Source organism: Betta splendens, chromosome 2, assembly GCF_900634795.4.
Source record: "Betta splendens chromosome 2, fBetSpl5.4, whole genome shotgun sequence".
NCBI lineage: Eukaryota > Metazoa > Chordata > Actinopteri > Anabantiformes > Osphronemidae > Betta > Betta splendens.
In genome coordinates, this window is record NC_040882.2 from 17,455,113 (window position 1) to 17,474,395 (window position 19,283).

The 19,283-nt window shown below is 47.6% G+C and overlaps 1 protein-coding gene across 1 annotated transcript in view; it reads left to right on the forward strand.

Annotated features, from left to right (window-relative positions):
• nrxn2b (neurexin 2b) overlaps positions 1-19,283 on the forward strand; it is a 437,402-nt gene that overhangs the window by 114,404 nt on the left and 303,715 nt on the right. Inside the window, 1 exon segment of the mRNA XM_029166692.3 lies at positions 10,011-10,028. Coding sequence (XP_029022525.1) covers positions 10,011-10,028 — 18 coding nt within the window.

Consider the following 19,283-nt stretch of genomic DNA (forward strand, 5'->3'; position numbering starts at 1 on the left):
GTAAATATATGCACCAGCGCCACATAATCTGCTTGACAGACCAAATGTGGCAAATAGATCGATGAGAGTGATTTACTGTTTTTTTTTTTTATTATTGATTGCAGTTGGTCGTCCACCCTCTGGTGATATGCTGCTAAAAACCCATGCGCTAAGATTAATCGTCCATAGTTTTCCTTTGATTCACACCACACACAGCAAAGCGACCCAGTCTTACTGCATCTTTTCATTTCTTCTGGTAAATCTGGGCTCTGTGCTGAGGTCTGACCCACCGTGATTGCTGCCACTAGTGTTACGGAAAAGTGACCTGGGTGCTCTTCAAAGCGTGAAGGTGACACATACAGATGCTGTCTGATAAATGGAAAGGGCTGAACGCTGGGTCATTTTTAAAATAGTCCTGAATAAGTCACGTCGCATAAAAACAGACTTTCAAATTATTGGGTATTCTTAGCAAAGAGCTCCTTTTACGGATGTGAATGTGGTCCCAAATATCAGATTTAAATGTTTAAATAAGTTAGACTTTGTTTCTCAGACTGACTTCAAACTTGCTTTAGTCATTCACCAAGCTCTGTTATGGGTTGTAGGTTTAGTCTAAGAACTTCTCAAATCTTCAAAAAAGGAGTAATATTAATAACAATTGAGCCACTGATGGATCGAGGCTATTACTTTCTTAACATAATGAAGGATCAGTGTGGTGAATTCTGTCAGTGTCAGTGTGTAGCTTTTGGCCCTGTTGTGTTTTTTTGACCCCTCGTGACCTTTTCCTTCCCAGCTTCACCGAGTGACCCTTTGGTTTTATTCCCTATTTTTTTCCATTTGTCATCCTTATTTAGGAGGGAGCTTAATTGAATTTGGCCCATGGGGCATTAATCTTGGGGCAGTGTGGTCAGACACTGGAAATTGAATCCAGGTCAGGTTTTTACATCTTGTAATTAAGGTCACAGGGGCAGGAAGAAGATGGGGAGGGGGGGAGGGGGCACATAAAGACAGAGCCAAAGTGAGTAACTGGAACACAGCTGTTTTAATAAGTAGTTAAATGAAATATAGAGCAGTATAGGAAAATATCAGCACAGGGAACCCAGTGTTGTGCTAACAGAAGGCCTCCGACTCTCGCTCTGTCCTTTTCTGCCGCTTTCATCTCCTCCTTATCGTACCTCAACCCCCCCCCCCCAACCCGTCTCGCTTTCTCTGTTCCTGTCGTCCCTCCAGAGAGACAAAATCAGGCAGCGAGGGGAAACCGATGAAGACAGGGATATGTGGAAATAGAGAAGGGGTTAGTGGAGGGAGGAGGACGGAGACACGAGGCCCATCAGGAGATGAGCGTAACACGAGTAGAATGACAATGACCAGCGAGCCCTCGCTCCCCAGCGCGCGGCGGTGGTGTCACAGGCCGAGCGTGTAGCGTAAGGTCTAACACAGCCCCTGGCTCCGCGTGGCCTGTGTCTGCTGCCATGTAATAAGCTGCCGCCGATGCCTCCAGGGACCAGCAGCACCCAGCAGTCACCACAGGGAACATCAAAGGGCGGGATGAGTCGGCCCCGCCTGTGACACACATGTATGTCCACTTAGCGCGATGAAGCCGTCTTGTTTCATATCTGACTTCCACAGTCTTAGCATTGTTCCATTGCATAAAGCTCATGAATACCGACTCTGTGATAAAAGCGTTCCCAGCGAAGAGTTAAAGCCTCGCTCCGGTCCACACTCCCTCTAATGTTCTCCGAGCATTTAAATGTAGACTCCAGCAGAATTGAAAGCTGAATAAGTAAATTTCCAGCCGCATATTTAATAGTCTTTTTAGGGGGGGGCAGCACCAGCAGCAGCTCCGGCTGGCCAACTAGAATGAAATGGAATGAACAAAAATAATCACTTTCTCTTTCACAGCCGCTCTGTCCGCAGAAAATGATATTTCTGCATTTAGTAAATAAAAAGGAAGAGAGGGAGCTAATCTCCCTGGTGGGAGAGGAAGACATACTAATGAAACATGTTGACACATGTATTAGAGGCCGCTATAATTGAATAAGGGGATTTTGGAGAGAGAGGGAGAACGAGAAGGAAAATTAAGATACTGTATGTGGGGATTTTAGGCTGCAAAACAGAGATGAGGCTAGAAACACCCAGCATTGGTGTTACAGTACGGTTGTGTGCTGTTCACCTGCAGCCGCTGTAGCACCCGGATCCCAAATACATCAGGACCTGAGACGGGTCGAGTAGAGCCGGCAAACAAACGCCAGTCCTTTCACCTTGACTGTTTCAGTCACATTGCTAATTAGCAGATAGTCGGAGTCTTTAAAAGCTCGCTTCCTGCTCACCTCCTCTAATCCCCCACTGCACGTCATTAAAGTAATTAAATGTACCACAGGTGGGAAGATTCACAGCCACGACTTACAGGACGCTGGATGTTGGCTTTATAGCTAATAAATGCCATAATTGTCCCACGGTTGTTAGAGAGACATTAAAATTGGTTTCAGCTTCACTAATTTAACGTTTACTGTCATTTGCATATAAATATAATCATTGGAACTGAGTTAGCTATGTTAGTTGACAGACTAGCGAAGACAAAACTCACCTGGACGGTAACACAAACAACGTTTTCCATTGAAGGCCTTTTGTAGTTCTATGATTAATCAGCATCAGAGGAACTCAAAGCTTTTATCTGATGCGGCACCGGATCAGCCCCTGTCACTAACCCTAATCCGTTTGCTTCACTTCCTCATAAATAATAGCGCGCGATGACAATTTATGTCGACCAAGAGCGGCCTGAAACCCAGAACTGGGAGCTCGGCTCCTCGGGCAGAGAGATTTCATGGCATGTTGCAGGTCACGACCTCTGGGATGAATCTGCGCCGTTTCTAATTCCTCTCAAAACATTTGAGTAATGACTCCCGGTGCCCTCGTCCTCCAAATGACTCCTTTCCTGGGACTGATCAGAGTTACCTATCTTATCTCTTAATGGGCTTAATTGGGCCAATGATCTGTGTAGTGAAAGGTTTTAACATATTACTGAGGCTTGGTGAACCAGAATAATTCCCCCTAGTTCAGATCAGCAAGCGGCTACTGGAGTGGTCTGTGCTTTAAAGTGATAAGACCCCTTTTCAAGGTGACTGAGCATGAACAACATGAGCAGCTAGGAATCTGTCTGCTGCTTTTATTAGGACATTACATAAAGCCAAGATGGTGAATTTGCATTCTTGCCTTGTACCTCTCTACTGCCGAATCCTTTCCCAGCTGTCATTGGATCAGATCACAGAGTTAACACCAACGTGCAATTAAGAGTCTCCAGTTAAACTAGCTGCGTGTCTGCGAGTGTGGCAGGAAGTCGTACCCAGAGAGAAGAACGTGTAAACTCTAGAGAGACACCTACTCAGCATCTTCTTTCTTTTCCCTTTATATAAGTGGGAAAATAATAAATATTCTTCTCAATCAGTGTATTTTATGGACAGTATTTGCCCAAGAGCTGAGAAAATACATGAAAAGCAAAGCTCATGAAAGGTTGTCACAGCCTCGTTGAATTAAACAGCCTCAGTTTTGCCCCTTGGTAATTTGGAGAATTCACAGGGCAGTGGGTGGTTTTGTGCTTGCTGGAGCATGCGAGCGGAGGCAATGAGGCAAGTGGAATAACATTAAAGCCCCTTGTTTGGAAGTGCAGACCAGAGAACAGGTAGACGGGCGGGGGGTGTGGGGGTGGGGGGTTCCGGGTACCCTGATCAAGTGCATAACTAATCACCGCTGCTCCAAATGTCAGCGGAGACGCTGGGCAGCCCTGACGGATGCCTCCTCAGCTGAGATCACAAGAAGTATCAAATTACAGGACCGGATCAAAACAAGGGCTAATTTTCTCAGCAAGTCCCACAAATGCACCACGGGACGGGTGATATGAGGAGGAAGAGGGTTAAGTGGGTGGGGGGCGCAGCCATCAGTCAGACGGGAAGACCTTTGTGTAGTCTGAGCCTAAGCCGTCGACTGAGAACTAAATAGGTGCTGTGTCATTTACAAGCCGCGTTCATAAATAAGACACAGCTGTTTCTCCGCGCCAACGATTTACATTTCCACCTCCCAGTTTGCAAGTTTCATTTTCTGCCATTCATCAGGCTCCTTTTCTCTTTAAAGAGCCATCAATAATAGAAAGGATCCCCCCGAGGATCACGGGCCCGCGCATTGACAGTCGTCGAGCCGCGAGGCGTTCGCTTGCCGCTCCGCGAGGCGTTCGCTTGCCTCTCCACTGTCAATGCCCGGCAGCTCCGGCTCGCGGGCAGCGGGTCCGTCTCCTCAGGTGCCCGTGCTGGTTTTACCTGCTCTGCTCCCTGGCTGCCTGCGCTTACAACAATGCCCTCCTGAGGATATTTCAAGTAAAACACTATGCAGATGTTGCCCCGTCCAACTCATCAGGCCGTACTGTCCCTTATTATGCTTTATTCCCTCCTCCATCTGTATATGTGTCAGCTCAAACATCCAGCTTGATTACACACTCGTCTAATCAGCAGCAGGCTTAGTCAGTAACTTAATTAATTATGGGCAGGCACAGGTAGAAACGTCTTTACCCACCGTCGGAGAATGGAATCAGTGATAGGAGAGAAATTCTACATTTAAAGCAAACGAGAAGCGAGACGCTGTTAATTAGCTTTGTTCCTATTCACAGAAAATAATTAGCGGTTTGTTTTGCACGTGACTCGCAGCGAAGTCGGCGGCGCACACTTGACTAAACACAAGTCCCTCTGTGGGATGATGCCGACAATTAAGAGCTCAGGTTATGGTGTGAAAAATATGGGAAGGAGCCGGCTTTGAAACCAGACGAATCCAAATTTACCTTCAGTTTCTGTGCGTAAATTTGTGATTTACTGCCTATGCATCTGTGAGTTAGTACGAATCACCTGGTGAGTTCATTAGGACATTTTTGATGTAAACATGAGCACCTGAAACGCTCGCTCAGCGTCTGTGCTTTTCTGTTTGGTCACTAATTCCTGCATCTCATCCACCTGTTAATCAGCTCCTCCACGTTCTCGCCCACGGAAGGATTTTCCATTCGGGCCTTTTCCTTGTGACGTCGTAATTGCTGAAGCAGCTCAAACACCTGGTGCGGTCAAACGTTTATGCGCAACAACACCATTTCACAAATGACTTGAAATAATGTAGGTGCGGCTTGACACAGGTGCGGCCTCATGGAAATGAGAAGGCTGCAGCGCTTTTCTGGCCACCTGCTGACTTTAAGTGCTCTGAGACTGTTTAATACACGCGAAATATAAATTCATGAACCGACGGCTGAGGAAAAACCCGTCCTGATATCTTATATATCTGATTTTAATATGAAACAGGTCTCAAAGTAGCGTTAACCGTTAGTGAGTGAGCTGTTAACAGTCTCATTTGACAATGAATTGGTAGATTAGTCAACTAATGCCAGTCTTAAGTGAATAACTGAATGAAATAAAAAGGCTTCACAACAGTAAACACAGACCATTACCTGCCTTAGAGCATCCCAGCACTAGTCAACCTGCATCACAGCGACCACGAGGAGGCCTTGGTCACTGCAGCGTTGAACCAGCGCCTCTTTAACCCTCGCTGCCTTGCATGATAACAGTCATTATGAGCCCGCGCGCTGTTTGCCCAGCAGAGCCATGTTATGTGAGCGCAGAGCTTCTCCTGCCTCTTTCTCATTGACGTTTTAATGCTGCAGCGTGGTTAACAGGAATCAGAAGTTTTCCCCTCGTCAGCCTATGTTTTATTCCAAGACAAAAAGCAAACATTTCAACTTGCATCTTGCATAGGCCCCACAATTTATTCCTAAGTGACACACTTAGACAGTTTCAATGGCACGCTGAAATTAGACATTGTTCTTGTGGGGGCTCTAATGGCATATCGGGAGCACTTTGGTGTTTTGCGAGGAAAAAGCGGAGCGGCTAATGAAATCAGCGATCAAACGCGGATGTTTCCGCTGACAGTTTTGATAATGGAAACATAAAGAGCAGCTCATTATGGGGAAAGACGCGGAAAGACACGCAGCCTTGTAAGTGCTGACACCTCAACTAAAAAACAAACACAAAAAGAAAAAGTGGCCGTGTTTTGTGTGCCGCGCGACACTGTAACGTTCACAGCGGGACAAAGTCGATCCGAGCGCCGAGGCGCCGGGGCTCTGTTTGCTCGCGTGCTTTAATGCGCCTGTCACTCGTGCAGCGTACAGTATGTGGCTGCATGCGTTGGGATCGCAGCGTGTGCGTTTGCATGTGTTCCGTCAAGAGGCTCTTGACATCAGAGAGGCGGCGGGGGCTGGAGGGGAGCAGAAGGGGATTTGGTGAATTACCAGGCTGCAGCCTCAGCATCGAGTCCAGAGGATTAGAGCAAGGACTGGAGTCCAGGAAAGAGATGTGCAGACGCACGGGGAGAGGGGGATCAGCGTGTGTGTGTGTGTGTGTGTGTTTGTGTGTGTGTGTGTGTGTGTGTGTGTGTGTGTGTGTGTGTGTGTGTGTGTGTGTGTGTGTGTGTGTGTGTGTGTGTGTGTGTGTGTGTGAGGCCGAGCATCCTCAAGGTCACCGGGATGCACAGGAGACATGTTACGACAAAAGTCATAATTGGAGGGTCAAGTAAAATACAGAGCAGCAGTGGGAGCTGGTGGGTCACGAATCTGTTGCTCTGAGTTAAGCTTCAGGATCCATAACTGTTCTCGCGTTCCCACTCCACACTAAATCTCCATCCCAAGTCTGTAACAGGGATCAAGCTATGAGTGTTTGCTTACCTCCGCCCCCACCAGCGCAGTCGCACCCTCACTAGTAACACTTTTCCTTGTCTAACCCATTTTATTATGTGACCCCTCGCGGCGATCACAATCTTTCCGTCCTCTCAAATAGAGCAATGATGGCAGTTACCCCCGTCAGGTTCTCCTTCTCCTGGGAGAGCTACTCAGGCCCGCTGGCCAGTGTGGATTCAAGAGACCAAAAAAAAAAATCACTTTAGCTATCAACCCAGCCCAGTTCCTCCACTGCGTCGCTGTTACTTGGCAACCGAGCTTTTCTCCAGTCCGCTGAGAACGGAACGCGGTGAAGGCAAATAAATATGTAATTTTTTGTGTGTTGGTGGAGGAGAACGTTGATGACAGTCGGAGTGGTTGGAGTAATCGCTCCACCTATTTGGGTCAGTTCGGTCAGTGGGCTGCGATGCCTGCGAGCAGCTGACTGCCGTCTGTGGCGATAAGAACGCCGGCGTTGACTTTCATTAAAGTCCAGGTGAAGAACGCTGCCGGCACTAAAGCTCCCTGCAGTGTTGCTGACTTTGGTGCCACGGGGACAGTGCAGGGCTTCATGAGCAGCATGCATCCTGGTCCTCTGTACGTGAAGGACACGGGTCCACAGCCTCACAGGGAGAAAAGTGAGTGAGAGAAGCAGACTTCAACACACTTTAAATCCCAAACGGAGGACGATGACCTCATGACCTCTTTGTGACGCGGGGGAGGAACCAGTCAGAGCGACGCTGGACCTGCTGCTGACGTCCCGGTGCCGGACGCCACAGCGGCGCCAGCCTTTGTTTTGTTCGTCAGTGTTTTGGTTAATGCTTTTAATTAGTCCATCAATCTGCAACTGCAGCACAGAGCAGGGCCCACGTTATTACTGCTGCTTCCCAAAACAATCATTTTAGCTGGGGCTCAGCACACAGTGTTTACGGCTGCCGCAACACCGCTGCCTGTGTTTCATCAGGGGAATTTATTCATACGATTCACCAGATTATGTTTTTGTTTTTTTTTTAGTAAAAGCCTCTGAGGTTACTTAAGAGCACGTTCACAGGTAGAAACCCTGCAGAGGTGCTGGGGCTCTGCTGACGTTTCAGGACATTCCATACGCGACCGAGGGAGCGCTGCGTTTGGAGCTGCTCTACGGTCCGTGTCCATTTAGCTCATTAGATCAAATCCACTAGTAATAAGATCTTGATCAGGGAGGACGCCAGCAGATCCCCCTTGTTTGCTCGCTGTTGTGGAATAAGCCCGCGGTCATTTCAGGAGCTGCTGCCACCTCCGTGCGCGTGTCTGGGGATCAATGGATCGTCTCCACCGACTCCATGCACTCAGAGGAAGCCTCCTATTGACTCCCACTGAAGCGTGACGTGGTGGATCCCACACACACACACGTTATTGTGGGAGTCTCGTGTTTGTATTGACAGGTTCTGGTCGGTGTTTGTCGCCAGTTTAGCTCTGGGCTGTTCATCGCTTTGTCAATAGCAGCTCTATGCATGACATGACATACAGTAAGTTTCTTTTTCTTAAGCTTATGTGTGTGTAGGAAGAAGCTGTGTCTAAACCATGAATAAAAAATGTTGAATTCTCAAACTACAAATTAGTTACAATTACATTCATAATTCTAGGTTGGAACCTGAGACCATTAATATTTTAGCATTAAATTTGCTTCACAGTGTGCAAACATCTTCCTTCACAGTGACCAACAAGTAGAATGGAAATCAGTTAGTGTTCAACTGCTTCCTAACTATAAAAAGTCTGACCAGAAGCCTTTAGGTCACATGTCATCACCGTTAGATGTAATGGGGACGGGCGTCGGTGGGAGACGGATCCGTCCTCACTGATGCCGCGGCCTCAGAACCTCCTCGCAGCCGCGCTGCTTTTGATGCCGTCTGCAGCCCTGGCCTCAATATGTTGCCTTCATGAAATAGTGAGCACCAAACTGTTGCTGGCATCCAGCTGGGGTTATTTACTGTACTGCAGGGGTCATCAGATACTTTATAGAGCTGCCCTTGGGTCCTATCAGCTGTCCAGAATGATATATCATCAATTAAACACGGCCACTCCAGCTCCGCGTCTCGGGCCATAAAGACGGTGTGCCTGCCATAACTTTATATTTGTACACAGCTGTTATGACATTGCAGCACATATGCCGCGCTGAACATCTTTATTTTTCTGTCTGCCGCGCGCGCTGGGGCCTGGGGGAAGTGGGAGGCCGTGATAGATGAGCTGTGTTTGACCAACTATCTCTTCATTTGCTTCGTGGCACTTGTCTTGGCCTCCCTGTCACACACACACACACACACACGCTTTGTACTCGTTCCCAGCCCGGCTGCACCCCCACATGTTAGGAGCATGTTTGCCCATGTCAGAGCAAACAGAGCGGCCGGTGGAGACATCCTTGCCGAAGCCGGGGACGTCAACAAACAAGGCCTGAGCGATTGAAGGCTATTGACTGCGGCCGTTGCTCTGGCAGCTCGTGCCGGCCGCGTCCCGCTTCCTTCCGTCAGAGCCGACCTGGACCTCGTCCCGCTGGCGCCGCCACCTACTGCGCATCTGCCCTCATACGTGATACGACCGAGGCAGCAGCCTTCGCCTTTAATCCCGACTTTCACCCGATCGATACTTCAAATAAAAAAACGATTCATGTTTATTAAAATCATGTGTTGCGTTTGGAAAGAGTCCAGAGTTCTTCGCTTTTTTTCGAGGCAGGCTGTGTTTTGCATTCGTGGGCTTGTTGAAAGTTTGCTGAGCGTTGGGAGCGTGGCAGGATGACTTGTTCCGTTCCTTCAGGAGGCGGCGCGCAGCAGCACCGGAGCCCTGCTGGGACACGCTGCACCCACTAACTAATAAACACTTATGTTTGGGTATTAATATTGTTGATTTTTCCTTCTATAATTGGTTTTCCTCCGCCTTTTTTTCTGCTGTCGTTCCTCTTGGCGAGGCTGCTTTTGTTGAAATGAAGCATTTAATTGGATAATCTGTTGTTTTAAAAGCTACAAACACGCGGTGAACGCGTTTGGGGGGGGGTTCGTAAAGACGCCCACAGCGGTGTCTTAACGAGCCGCGGTGCTGGGAGGAGGAGAGCGAAGGCGACGCCGGACGCTGCCTCGGAGCTGCCGCCCGACCTGCACCGCAAAATATGAGTTTGGCCTCGACCCTCTCAATTAGCGCCTCAGCTCAAGGCGTGGAGCAGCTCCCCTGCAGACGCCCGAACGTCCCCCCGCTCTCATGGGTTGCATGTGACTTTGTGCTTTGAACTGATCCAGCTTCTCTTCTCTTCTTCTTTTGTGCTCTCCAGGAGACTCATCTCTAGCCGGTAAGTGAACCTACCTGCTTTCATTTGTACGTGCTCACCCTGTTGGCTACTGATGGGAATAGCTTCTTCTTCTCTCCTTTCTCACTCTCCTCTGTCTTTGCCTGATGTTACTTTTTGTGAGACAGTTTACTGCTATTACTACTACAGTACTACCACCAACTGTACTCATCTGTGTGATGCATTGTTGTCTTATTGGACACTGGATGCCGGGCATGTCGTGCTGCTGCTTCCTGTTACTGGAGTAAAAAGCCTCTCTATGGTTGAACAAGATGTGTTTACATGCACAGTGCATCGCATCGCCGCTGGAGTGATGCTTTATCTCAAATATGCTGATGTCACAGTTCGCTAACATGTCATTTGGCTTTGTGCGCGCGTGGGACGCGAAGCGATGCCGCTGTGATACGGGCGTGCGAGTGCAGATGGACGGACTAGTGGGAACGTGCAGCGATCAGGGGGAAGCTGGAATGAGAAGGGCCCCCCCACCCCACCCGAGTCCCAGCTCCAGGGCCTGCTTCAGCGACGTGTCGGCCTTATCACTGGCCTCCTAATAATTAGCTCGCAGGACTGGCCCTGCATTCTAAACGTGCAGTAGCAATCTGCAGCACAGGGGGTAATGAGGAAAACATGTTATTTGCACACAGTCGTGATAAAAAAAAAATCATCCAGTACCTGTGTGTGTGTGTGTGTGTGTGTGTGTGTGTGTGTGTGTGTGTGTGTGTGTGTGTGTGTGTGTGTGTGTGTGTGTGTGTGCGCGTGCGCGTGCGTGCGTGCGTGCGTGCGTGCGTGCGTGCGTGCGTGCGTGCGTGTGTGTGTGTGTGTGTTCTGTGTCTTGATACTTTAATTCACTTAAGCAGTTGCGCGTGCAGCTGCAGCCGAGCGTCCTCCAGTGAGATCTCATCTTGGACAGCTGGAGGTCTGGTGAGGGACATGTTCACCCCCCGGGCTGAGCAGGGAGAGACAATCAACCCCCCCCCCCCCCCCTCCTTCCACACGCCGCCAGAGTTGAGACGCAGACAGGGTTAGGAATAAAAATCTAATTACAATTTGATCTGGGTGACTTGTGCAAATTGAGTTTCCTCTTCATTATGACCACCAGGCAACGGAAAGGGAGATAATTCAGGATCGCTTTGGCGATACAAGGCGTTCCTGTGTCAGTCTCCATATTCAGCTTGATTCTCTTACAGTAGGTTAAGGTCTCACCAGGGGGGCGGATCAGCCTCTGACACTGTAAAGCTGCCTGCCCCCCCGTTTGTGGAGTGGAGAACAGTATTTATTTTTGTGGCAGGATTGTATCTTTTATCAAAAGGGCAAATAACAAAATTATAAATATTATCACAGTGTTAAGCGACAGTTGTTTCTAGCGCCAACTCCAAAAATACTTAGAAGAAGTGTCACTTTCAGCTTTACACCAGCCAACTAGTGAGAGGATGGTTGGATAATTCGCTGTCTTGTTTTTGAGGCAGGTAATTGGCAGACAGACGGGCTACGATCGCAGATCCAGTCTCACATTTAAGTTTCTGACAATCAACCCCCCATCCGATGCCGACCCCAGGCTCGTCCCATTCAGCTGAAGCCCCTCGAGCTGAGGCTGCGGCCACTCGGGGCTTTGGCGTCTGTGTGGGGATGAAGGTTGCACTTAGTGGAAGGTGTTTGTTTCCTCCACACTCTGTCTAAAAGGTTCAGCAGTGCCACAACCCCTCATAAGATGTGTCACTGCCTCCAGCAAGTAATTTGTACCTTTTTTTTTCCCACACCTCCCATAGCTCAACAGTTTACTGTATACTTATTCACAGTTGTAAAATTCCTTGTGTAAGTTGCTTCTCTCTGACTAACACAGACGCCAAGGAGCAGCGCGGCTGCAAACGCCGAAGCGCTTCATAACTTTCCTAATTCACAAATTCCTTTCATCACCTTGATCATTAAAATGCTGCTCGCTGAGGCAATTTTCTTTTCTTTGTGCTTATTTATTTATTCGTGCGTTTTGTAAAAGCGGCCCGGCTGCATAATTGAACTGGTCTTGTACATCAGCCGCAAACGTGCACACGCCGACAATAAAAACACGCCTATTATCCCTGGAAACACAACCACTATTTAAGCTTTTTCCTCAGCAGGGTGATAAACAGCACGGCGGCCTCGGAGGAGCCCGGCCGAATGGCCATGCGCGATAGAAGACCCGAGCCCGTGGCCACGTTTCCATAGCAGAGGTGGAGCGGTAATGAGATAGCTACCTGAGATAATTACTACTCAAGACGCCCGACTCTCATCCTCTACCAGGGGGGAACCAGTTCGACTCACTACAATTAAACGGCCACTCATTTGCTCCATTTGAGGCACCATTTACGCCATTTCATGCTCCACTGCGTCTTAAAACAGCGCTGGTTAAGGTAGCGCAAACCCGGATGATGAATCCAGCATGCAGCGTTATAGTCATAGCGTTTGCACTAAAATCGACCAACGTAGTTGTTTCTGATTTGCGTCATTGTGCGTCGTCCCGCAGCCTCTCATTCTCTGAGCATCTTGGCTGCACTCGATTCTCCACGGGCGCAAACGGGATCAAGTAAAATAATCCCTTGGCTCTTCTAGAGTTTCCAAATAGCACTGGCCTAGATCCTGATCATAAATAGGGTCAATTCGGGGGCTTTGTGAGGCTCAGAGGAAGCATGTTCTGCTTCATAGTCGCTTCGTCATGCGGCCGATGCAAAAGTCGCAGCTCAATGACTAATAATAATATAGTTTATAGAAGATGTGATGGTTTCCTCCTAGTAGTTGGATCTAATTGGAGTGTGTCCTGTTCCTACTGTAGGTAGAAAAAGCATCAGAGCAGCAGACAACCGTCAGCATCTGGCTGTATTTTCAGTCTGACTGTATCATGGCTTCAAATGACACCATTATCGCTAATGACAATAAAACCTGGATTGTAGAATGTTTATGGTGCTGCCAGTGACCGTAACGGCTCTGCTGACATTTTTTAGAGGCTGGAGAAACCACTGACACTGCAATCACTCAAACCCACCGCCGTTATATTTCATCCTTGTCTGGTCTCAAACGAATAAATTAAAGTGCAATATCTCGAGCGCTGAGGAATTGCGTCGGATTGTTATAAATGATGGCGCGTTGATAGCGCGGCGCGCGACCACTGCGCTCGGCGCGTTCGGCCGAGGCACCGCCCGCTGGGAATGAGAGATCACTGCGAGATCTACATTGGTGTCAGCGTGCGGAGATTAACAACGCTGGCTTCCATTAGCCTCAGAGTAATTGTTAAGACAGCGGCGAACAGTCCGTCGCTCTAATCCTGGAATCAAAGGGAGGTGGAACGGACCACCGGCAGTCAGGCTTCTTTCACCAGCCTCCCTCCGTGTCCTCAGATCACGGCACAAAGGCGCCGTCGCTCCTGAAGACGCCACGCGGTCGAGCAAACGGGACCCGCGTGCGATTTCAGCCTTCATCCGCGATCCAAGCTCGTCGCCGATCCCAGAGCTTCGAGTCGTCCGCACCGCACTCCCTTCTCCCCCTTTGTTCACACATTTGCCTTTGGCTTTTGTGTCAAGCCCACGGCTGAATTTAATTACAATGCTCAGCAGGCTCATTGCAGATCTATTAGGCTGATTTGACTTGATTTCAGAGGGTAGGGAACAGAGTTGGGATGTGGGGGGTGGGGGGTGCAGGGGCAGAGCGATGTGGCAGCATTATGGGAGCAACAGGGGTGTTTGCTAAGTATCGGGCCAGGCCACTGCTCTGGATGAGCCTCAGTGCCCTGTGGCTCCACAGCTTAGAGGGCGCGTTCATTAACAGCTACAGCTTATTACCACCAGCTGGTGTTGGGTACTGCCCAAGGCTAATCGCATACATTATCACACCCCATCACGCGCACAGATACCCATGCACATTTAAATGGAATATGCTCATCTCCTGATGACATCCCCCTCTTATTGGATGTACTGTATCTATATGCGCTGGATGCGCAGCACTGCAGGAGGATGGACTGGTTAGATTATTAGCATTATTAGCAGCTTCAAATGCTAAATGCAGAGCTACTGTTGTTTATTTCCACTCAACTGCAATTTCAGCGTCCTCGTCTTAATATGGCAGGAGATCAAGCATTTGAGAGAATCTCCATAAACATGATTTATGGAGGGGTTGAACGTGCAGACGTGTTCAGGCAATCTGAAAAGTTTGAGTCGCTTTGTCTCATTTATTTAGCCGCTCACGCCTCCATTTTTCTTTGTTTGTTTATATTGGTTGGTTGTTTATTTACAGTCGGGGGGGTTGAACACACAGGAACTACAGTACACGCTCAGTAGTCCCACAGGCCCCACAGCACCGATGGCCTACATTCTGTACTGTCTCTGAACACAAGACTTCACACAGCGGGTGCTGACACGAGACGGAACCGCAGCACAAAACTGTATATTCTGTTCTTTGTTGAAGAATCCTTCCCTCCTTCATGTTCTCATTGGAAATTAAGGAAATCCAAGACCTTCATTTTGTTCTACATTGAACTGTGCAGGCACCTAAATGTTTGTTTACAGTGTGCTTTGCAGAACTGAGGCGTGTTTCACTCGTGCTGTGAAACATCCACAGAGAATACAAGAATAAAATGCTTGGAATCCACTGTAAATGCTTTAAATTAATATGCAGACAGACCTTGCAGCAGTCTAGACATGTTCATCTTCCAACCAGTCAGAGGAAACCAAAGTCTGGGGTCAGAGGTCATTCCACGAACACAGCGTAGGTTTTAAAGTGATCCCACATGGAGTGTTAGCTGGAGCATTTGCTTTGAGCAGTTCTCACACTGGAAACGCAGAGGATGCTGTGCTGGGGACGGACCAGCTCCTGTGCTGAGTGTAGCAGGAAAAGGTAATGAAAGGGATGAGCCAGTATCTCGCTGCAGATTTACTTTTCTACTAAGTTGTTAAAGTTTCACTCTATACTTTTGTTTAAAGGCTTCCACACTTTTACGTACTGTACAGCCCATCTCCATTAACTGGTGTGAAAAAAAAAACCCAGTCCCTTTTAAAAAACTCTGCATTCTGCTGTCTCAGCAGCCAACTTTATGTGATATCCCATCTCATAAAGCAGCGGCAAAGAGCTCCACAGCCTCCAGTACAAAGGCCAGGAGCCTAGTTGGTAGCGTGGCTGCGTTACTGCAGTGCTGCTCTGCTGCTTTATGGCGGACGCGCCGCTGTTTGATTGGACCCTGGCTTCACGGCTCGCGGTGTCACACGGCGAGTGAATGTTTGCCGGATGGATGTACTGTGTGAGTGTCAGTACCTATGGAGATGAAGAGCTAATGTTATCGAATCTGCTTTAAATCAAAGTTATTTAGATTTTTTTTATATGGGAAAGATGAGAAAGTCAAACCAATTAGACAAAGGGAATTCTGCCATTTCGTCATGGAAGGTCAGCGTTTTGTGGGGGAAGAGCTTTTATGAAGTGCAGGACTCATCGTCACTGAGGAGTAACTGTGTGTGTTGTTATGGCTCAGACGCGTCCCACATTTTACCTTCATTTAGTTGTTTTTCCCATAGAATGCTCTTTTTGCAGAAATACAATTCTTACATGTGACTGTTATTTTTTTGTGAAAAGGGTATAAAACTTTTTTGTAAAGGTTCCATAAACCTTGAACATGATTCCAGAACGTGCAGATACTCTGGAATTACTTCAGGGATAAACTGTGCAATTTGGTGGAAAAATGTACAGCAGGCCAAACGGCTCTGGCTCTTCCTTTGCCACCCTGCGGTGTTTCTGGGGCGTAAAGTGCCCAGCGAAATGGTACTTGGATGTGATAAATGGGGTCCATTGGACCTGCAGTGTTATCAGTGGTACTAGGACCTGCAAACTAGGCGAGCGCGGGGTTTGCTCTGGGGTAGGACACAGCCAGGTGACGGGGCTAAGGTTGATATATCGCTGCACAGCCACAATGGGATTCACGTTGTAAGGGCCCCTGCGAAGATTGTGGGAGCGAGAGGGCGAATGGCTGTGAGACTTTATGGAGAGGGAGAGAGTGTAGTGTGTGTGTGTGTGTGTGTGTGTGTGTGTGTGTGTGTGTGTGTGTGTGTGTGTGTGTGTGTGTGTGTGTGTGTGTGTGTGTGTGTGTGTGTGTGCTCAGTCTCCCTTCAGTTTGATATGAATCACTCCTACAAAATTCGGTGTACTTTACTGTACAGTGTAGTGTGAGGAGAAGGGTTTTCTATTCAGCCCCAAAGATGATTGAGTTTTTACTGGATCTGCTGTGTGTGTGTGCGTGTGTGTGCGTGCGTGATAGATGTGCTTGTTAAAAAAAAGGCACGCTGCTGTGAAACGACCAACCAATTAAATCCAATCTGTTCCAAAGGAGAGATGACATCATAAAAGTGCGTCACCCTGTCTGTGCCTACACACACTCTCACGCAGGGACACACGGTGCATAACAACCACAAAACAAGCACCACATTAAACCCACGTACAGTTTCACTAACATAAGTGTCTGCACAATTATGCAACAACTGCATTATATTGTTACATATTTAGAGGTTTCGTTGCCAGTGTTTTAAAAGTCACAAACGGACAAAGATGGTCCTTATCCAGTTTCACCCTGGGTGCAGCTTTACAGGATGAGGATCTGCCAGAACCAGTACAAGTGTGTAAAATGAGTAAAGCAGCAAAGTAAAACTAACAACAACTGTAAAACCAGGTGCAGTGGTGAAACTACTAGAGCCAACGATTCGCTGCTTTGATGGAAAAATAGTCAAATGTGTGATGCTGAAGTCAGTGTTAGTGATTGACGGACAGTTCAAAGGTCACAAAGTCCATCATTACAGATGAGCCTGAGGGAAAACTATTGCTCATAAAACTACATCAGTAGCTCTGCCAAGCAATGGGAAAAAAAGCCCGCTGAACATTGGCAGCACATCCTTTATTCAGATGAAACTGGAATAAATCAGTTTGGATCAAATATTGTTCAGCGTGTTTCACATGGACCCGGTGTGGACTAATAGAGTGTAAATGTGCCAACGGGGAACGTGGAGGTGGGCGGAGGTGGCTCCAGTGTTTCCCTCAGGCTCTTTAGTTTCCAGCAGAGGTGCTTTGTGCGTTGAAACGTGAGCGCGCACCATCGAGCGTAATATGGGAATTTAATATAGTTGGAATCTGCGCTTAAAAACTATGTGTTTATTTGCTTCCTTGATATTTTAAATGGCTGAGGTGGTGAGCAAACAGTGTGTGAACACACAGACCTTACCTAGTCTCAACTTTCTAACTACTTTCTAGTAAATTTGTAATTTGTGAGTTTTTTTTTTTTAAATGGAAGTCTTAGTGATTAATATTGAAGGTGCAATAGCTTTTTTTCGAAAATAAATGACAATATTTTTTGTTTTACCATCATTTCAAAGTAAGTCATGGTCGACAGTGGTCTGAGCTCTAACTGACTAATCATAAAACTTTCAATGTTGTCTTTTAACTTTCAACGAGCACAATCATATTTCAGCTAATGGCTAACAGCTGTTCTCCACAGGAAGATGAGCTCCACACATGGACCAATGACGTAGCACAGAAACAAGATGGGAGGGGCCAGCGGTGTGGGCATGGCTAGAACCTTCCCAAAGTTCAGGTTTAGGAAGAACAAAACTGATCCGATTCTTTTCTCCCCCACTGCTTTGAACTGCTCAGAAGTAGTCTTTTGATGCAGTTCATTATTTATTTCTCCTCCAGTAGCAGCTTTTGTACAGCGACGTGTCACTTACTGTATTTGTTCCTTTGTCTTTGAATTAGCACTATCCCACGGGCTAGGAAGACACTAATGCTACGTAGGAAAGTGTTGTTTACCTATTGCCGCATGTGAGAATGATTCATGCCAGTTGTCGAGGATGCTAAATAAAACGCATTTAATGAAAAAGCGCGTATGGTGAACAAGCTGTAGCACATCGGCACCATTTCAAAGGTCGTGTAACTTCTATACTGTCTGCCTTTCACAGCTCAAGAAATAGAAAGTCACCTTCCTCTAATGTGCCAACGATGCAGATCTATGCATGAAACGTAAATTTCAAACAAATGCATCTTCGTCTTGATCAGCATCAGCTAAGTCATACAGTGTCTGAGTGTGTGTGTGTGTGTGTGTGTGTGTGTGTGTGTGTGTGTGTGTGTGTGTGTGTGTGTGTGTGTGTGTGTGTGTGTGTGTGTGTGGTTTTAATGGTACCCCAGTCTCGGCCTTGGATACATATAGTACCCCCCCAATCCTATCCCTCCTGCACAGCACTGAGGAGCTTGAATTAAAGTGGATTTAAAGGAGGCGAGGTTTGGAGGAGAGCAAGGCTTTATAACTCTGTTTGCCATGCCCACTGCTCATAATGAGACGCATTACAGAGCTGATGTTGTAAGATTAGGGTGACTTAAGAGACATGAGCAGCCTCGCAGATCGGAGAGAGAGAGCGCCGGAGAGAGTGAGGCGGGCAGGGATGAGAGCAGGAACAAGGGAGGCAGAACAGCTGAACGAGAGATTCTGATGAAACCGGGAAAAATAAGACAGGTGCAAGAAGGAAGTTCATATGCTTGATCCTACAGGTGAGAAGGGAAAGAAATGAGTGGAGGCTAGCACTAATGGGACGACAGAAAAGAAACGGGGGACGATAAAAAAGAAGAACAGACGAAGCATCATCTGCATTCTGGTAACCGCGTGAGAACAGCAGAGAAGCTCACAGTTATTAAAGCGCTGACAGCCTCTGACAGCGATATAGCTCCATTTTGCCTCGGCCCCATCAACTGTCTTGACTAGAATTCAAAACAGGCCGAGGATGTCGCACAGAACGTTGACAGGTGTTTGTGTCCCCTCTCGGTCCGAATTGCCAGCAATAAAAATAATAAAAACAAAACAAAACAGAAGTAATGAGAAACAAGAAATAGATCCTGGTCTGTCCCCAGCAGCCAACGCATTTCTCAGGAGAGACATTTCCCAAACGTGTTAAGGTTTTTGATATGCACTCATATCTGTGCGGCTGCCAGCTGCTACACACGTATGACATGTGAATCCACAATGTGATATTGTGTTTCTGCTCATAGTGTATGCGTTCACAAGCATCGCGTCTTTCTGGGCGCGATCGTCGGTCGTCTTTAACGAGAGCAAATGAGAACATTCGAGTGGCTGAAAGGGAAGAACAAGAAGAAGAATGTGTGCCATCAACAAGAGGAGAGCAAAGGTCACGAATATGCTCTCAAAACGCAGTCGACTGTTTTTCTCAAAAATAATCAAGGTCTGAGGCTGGAAATTAAACACGTGGCCTT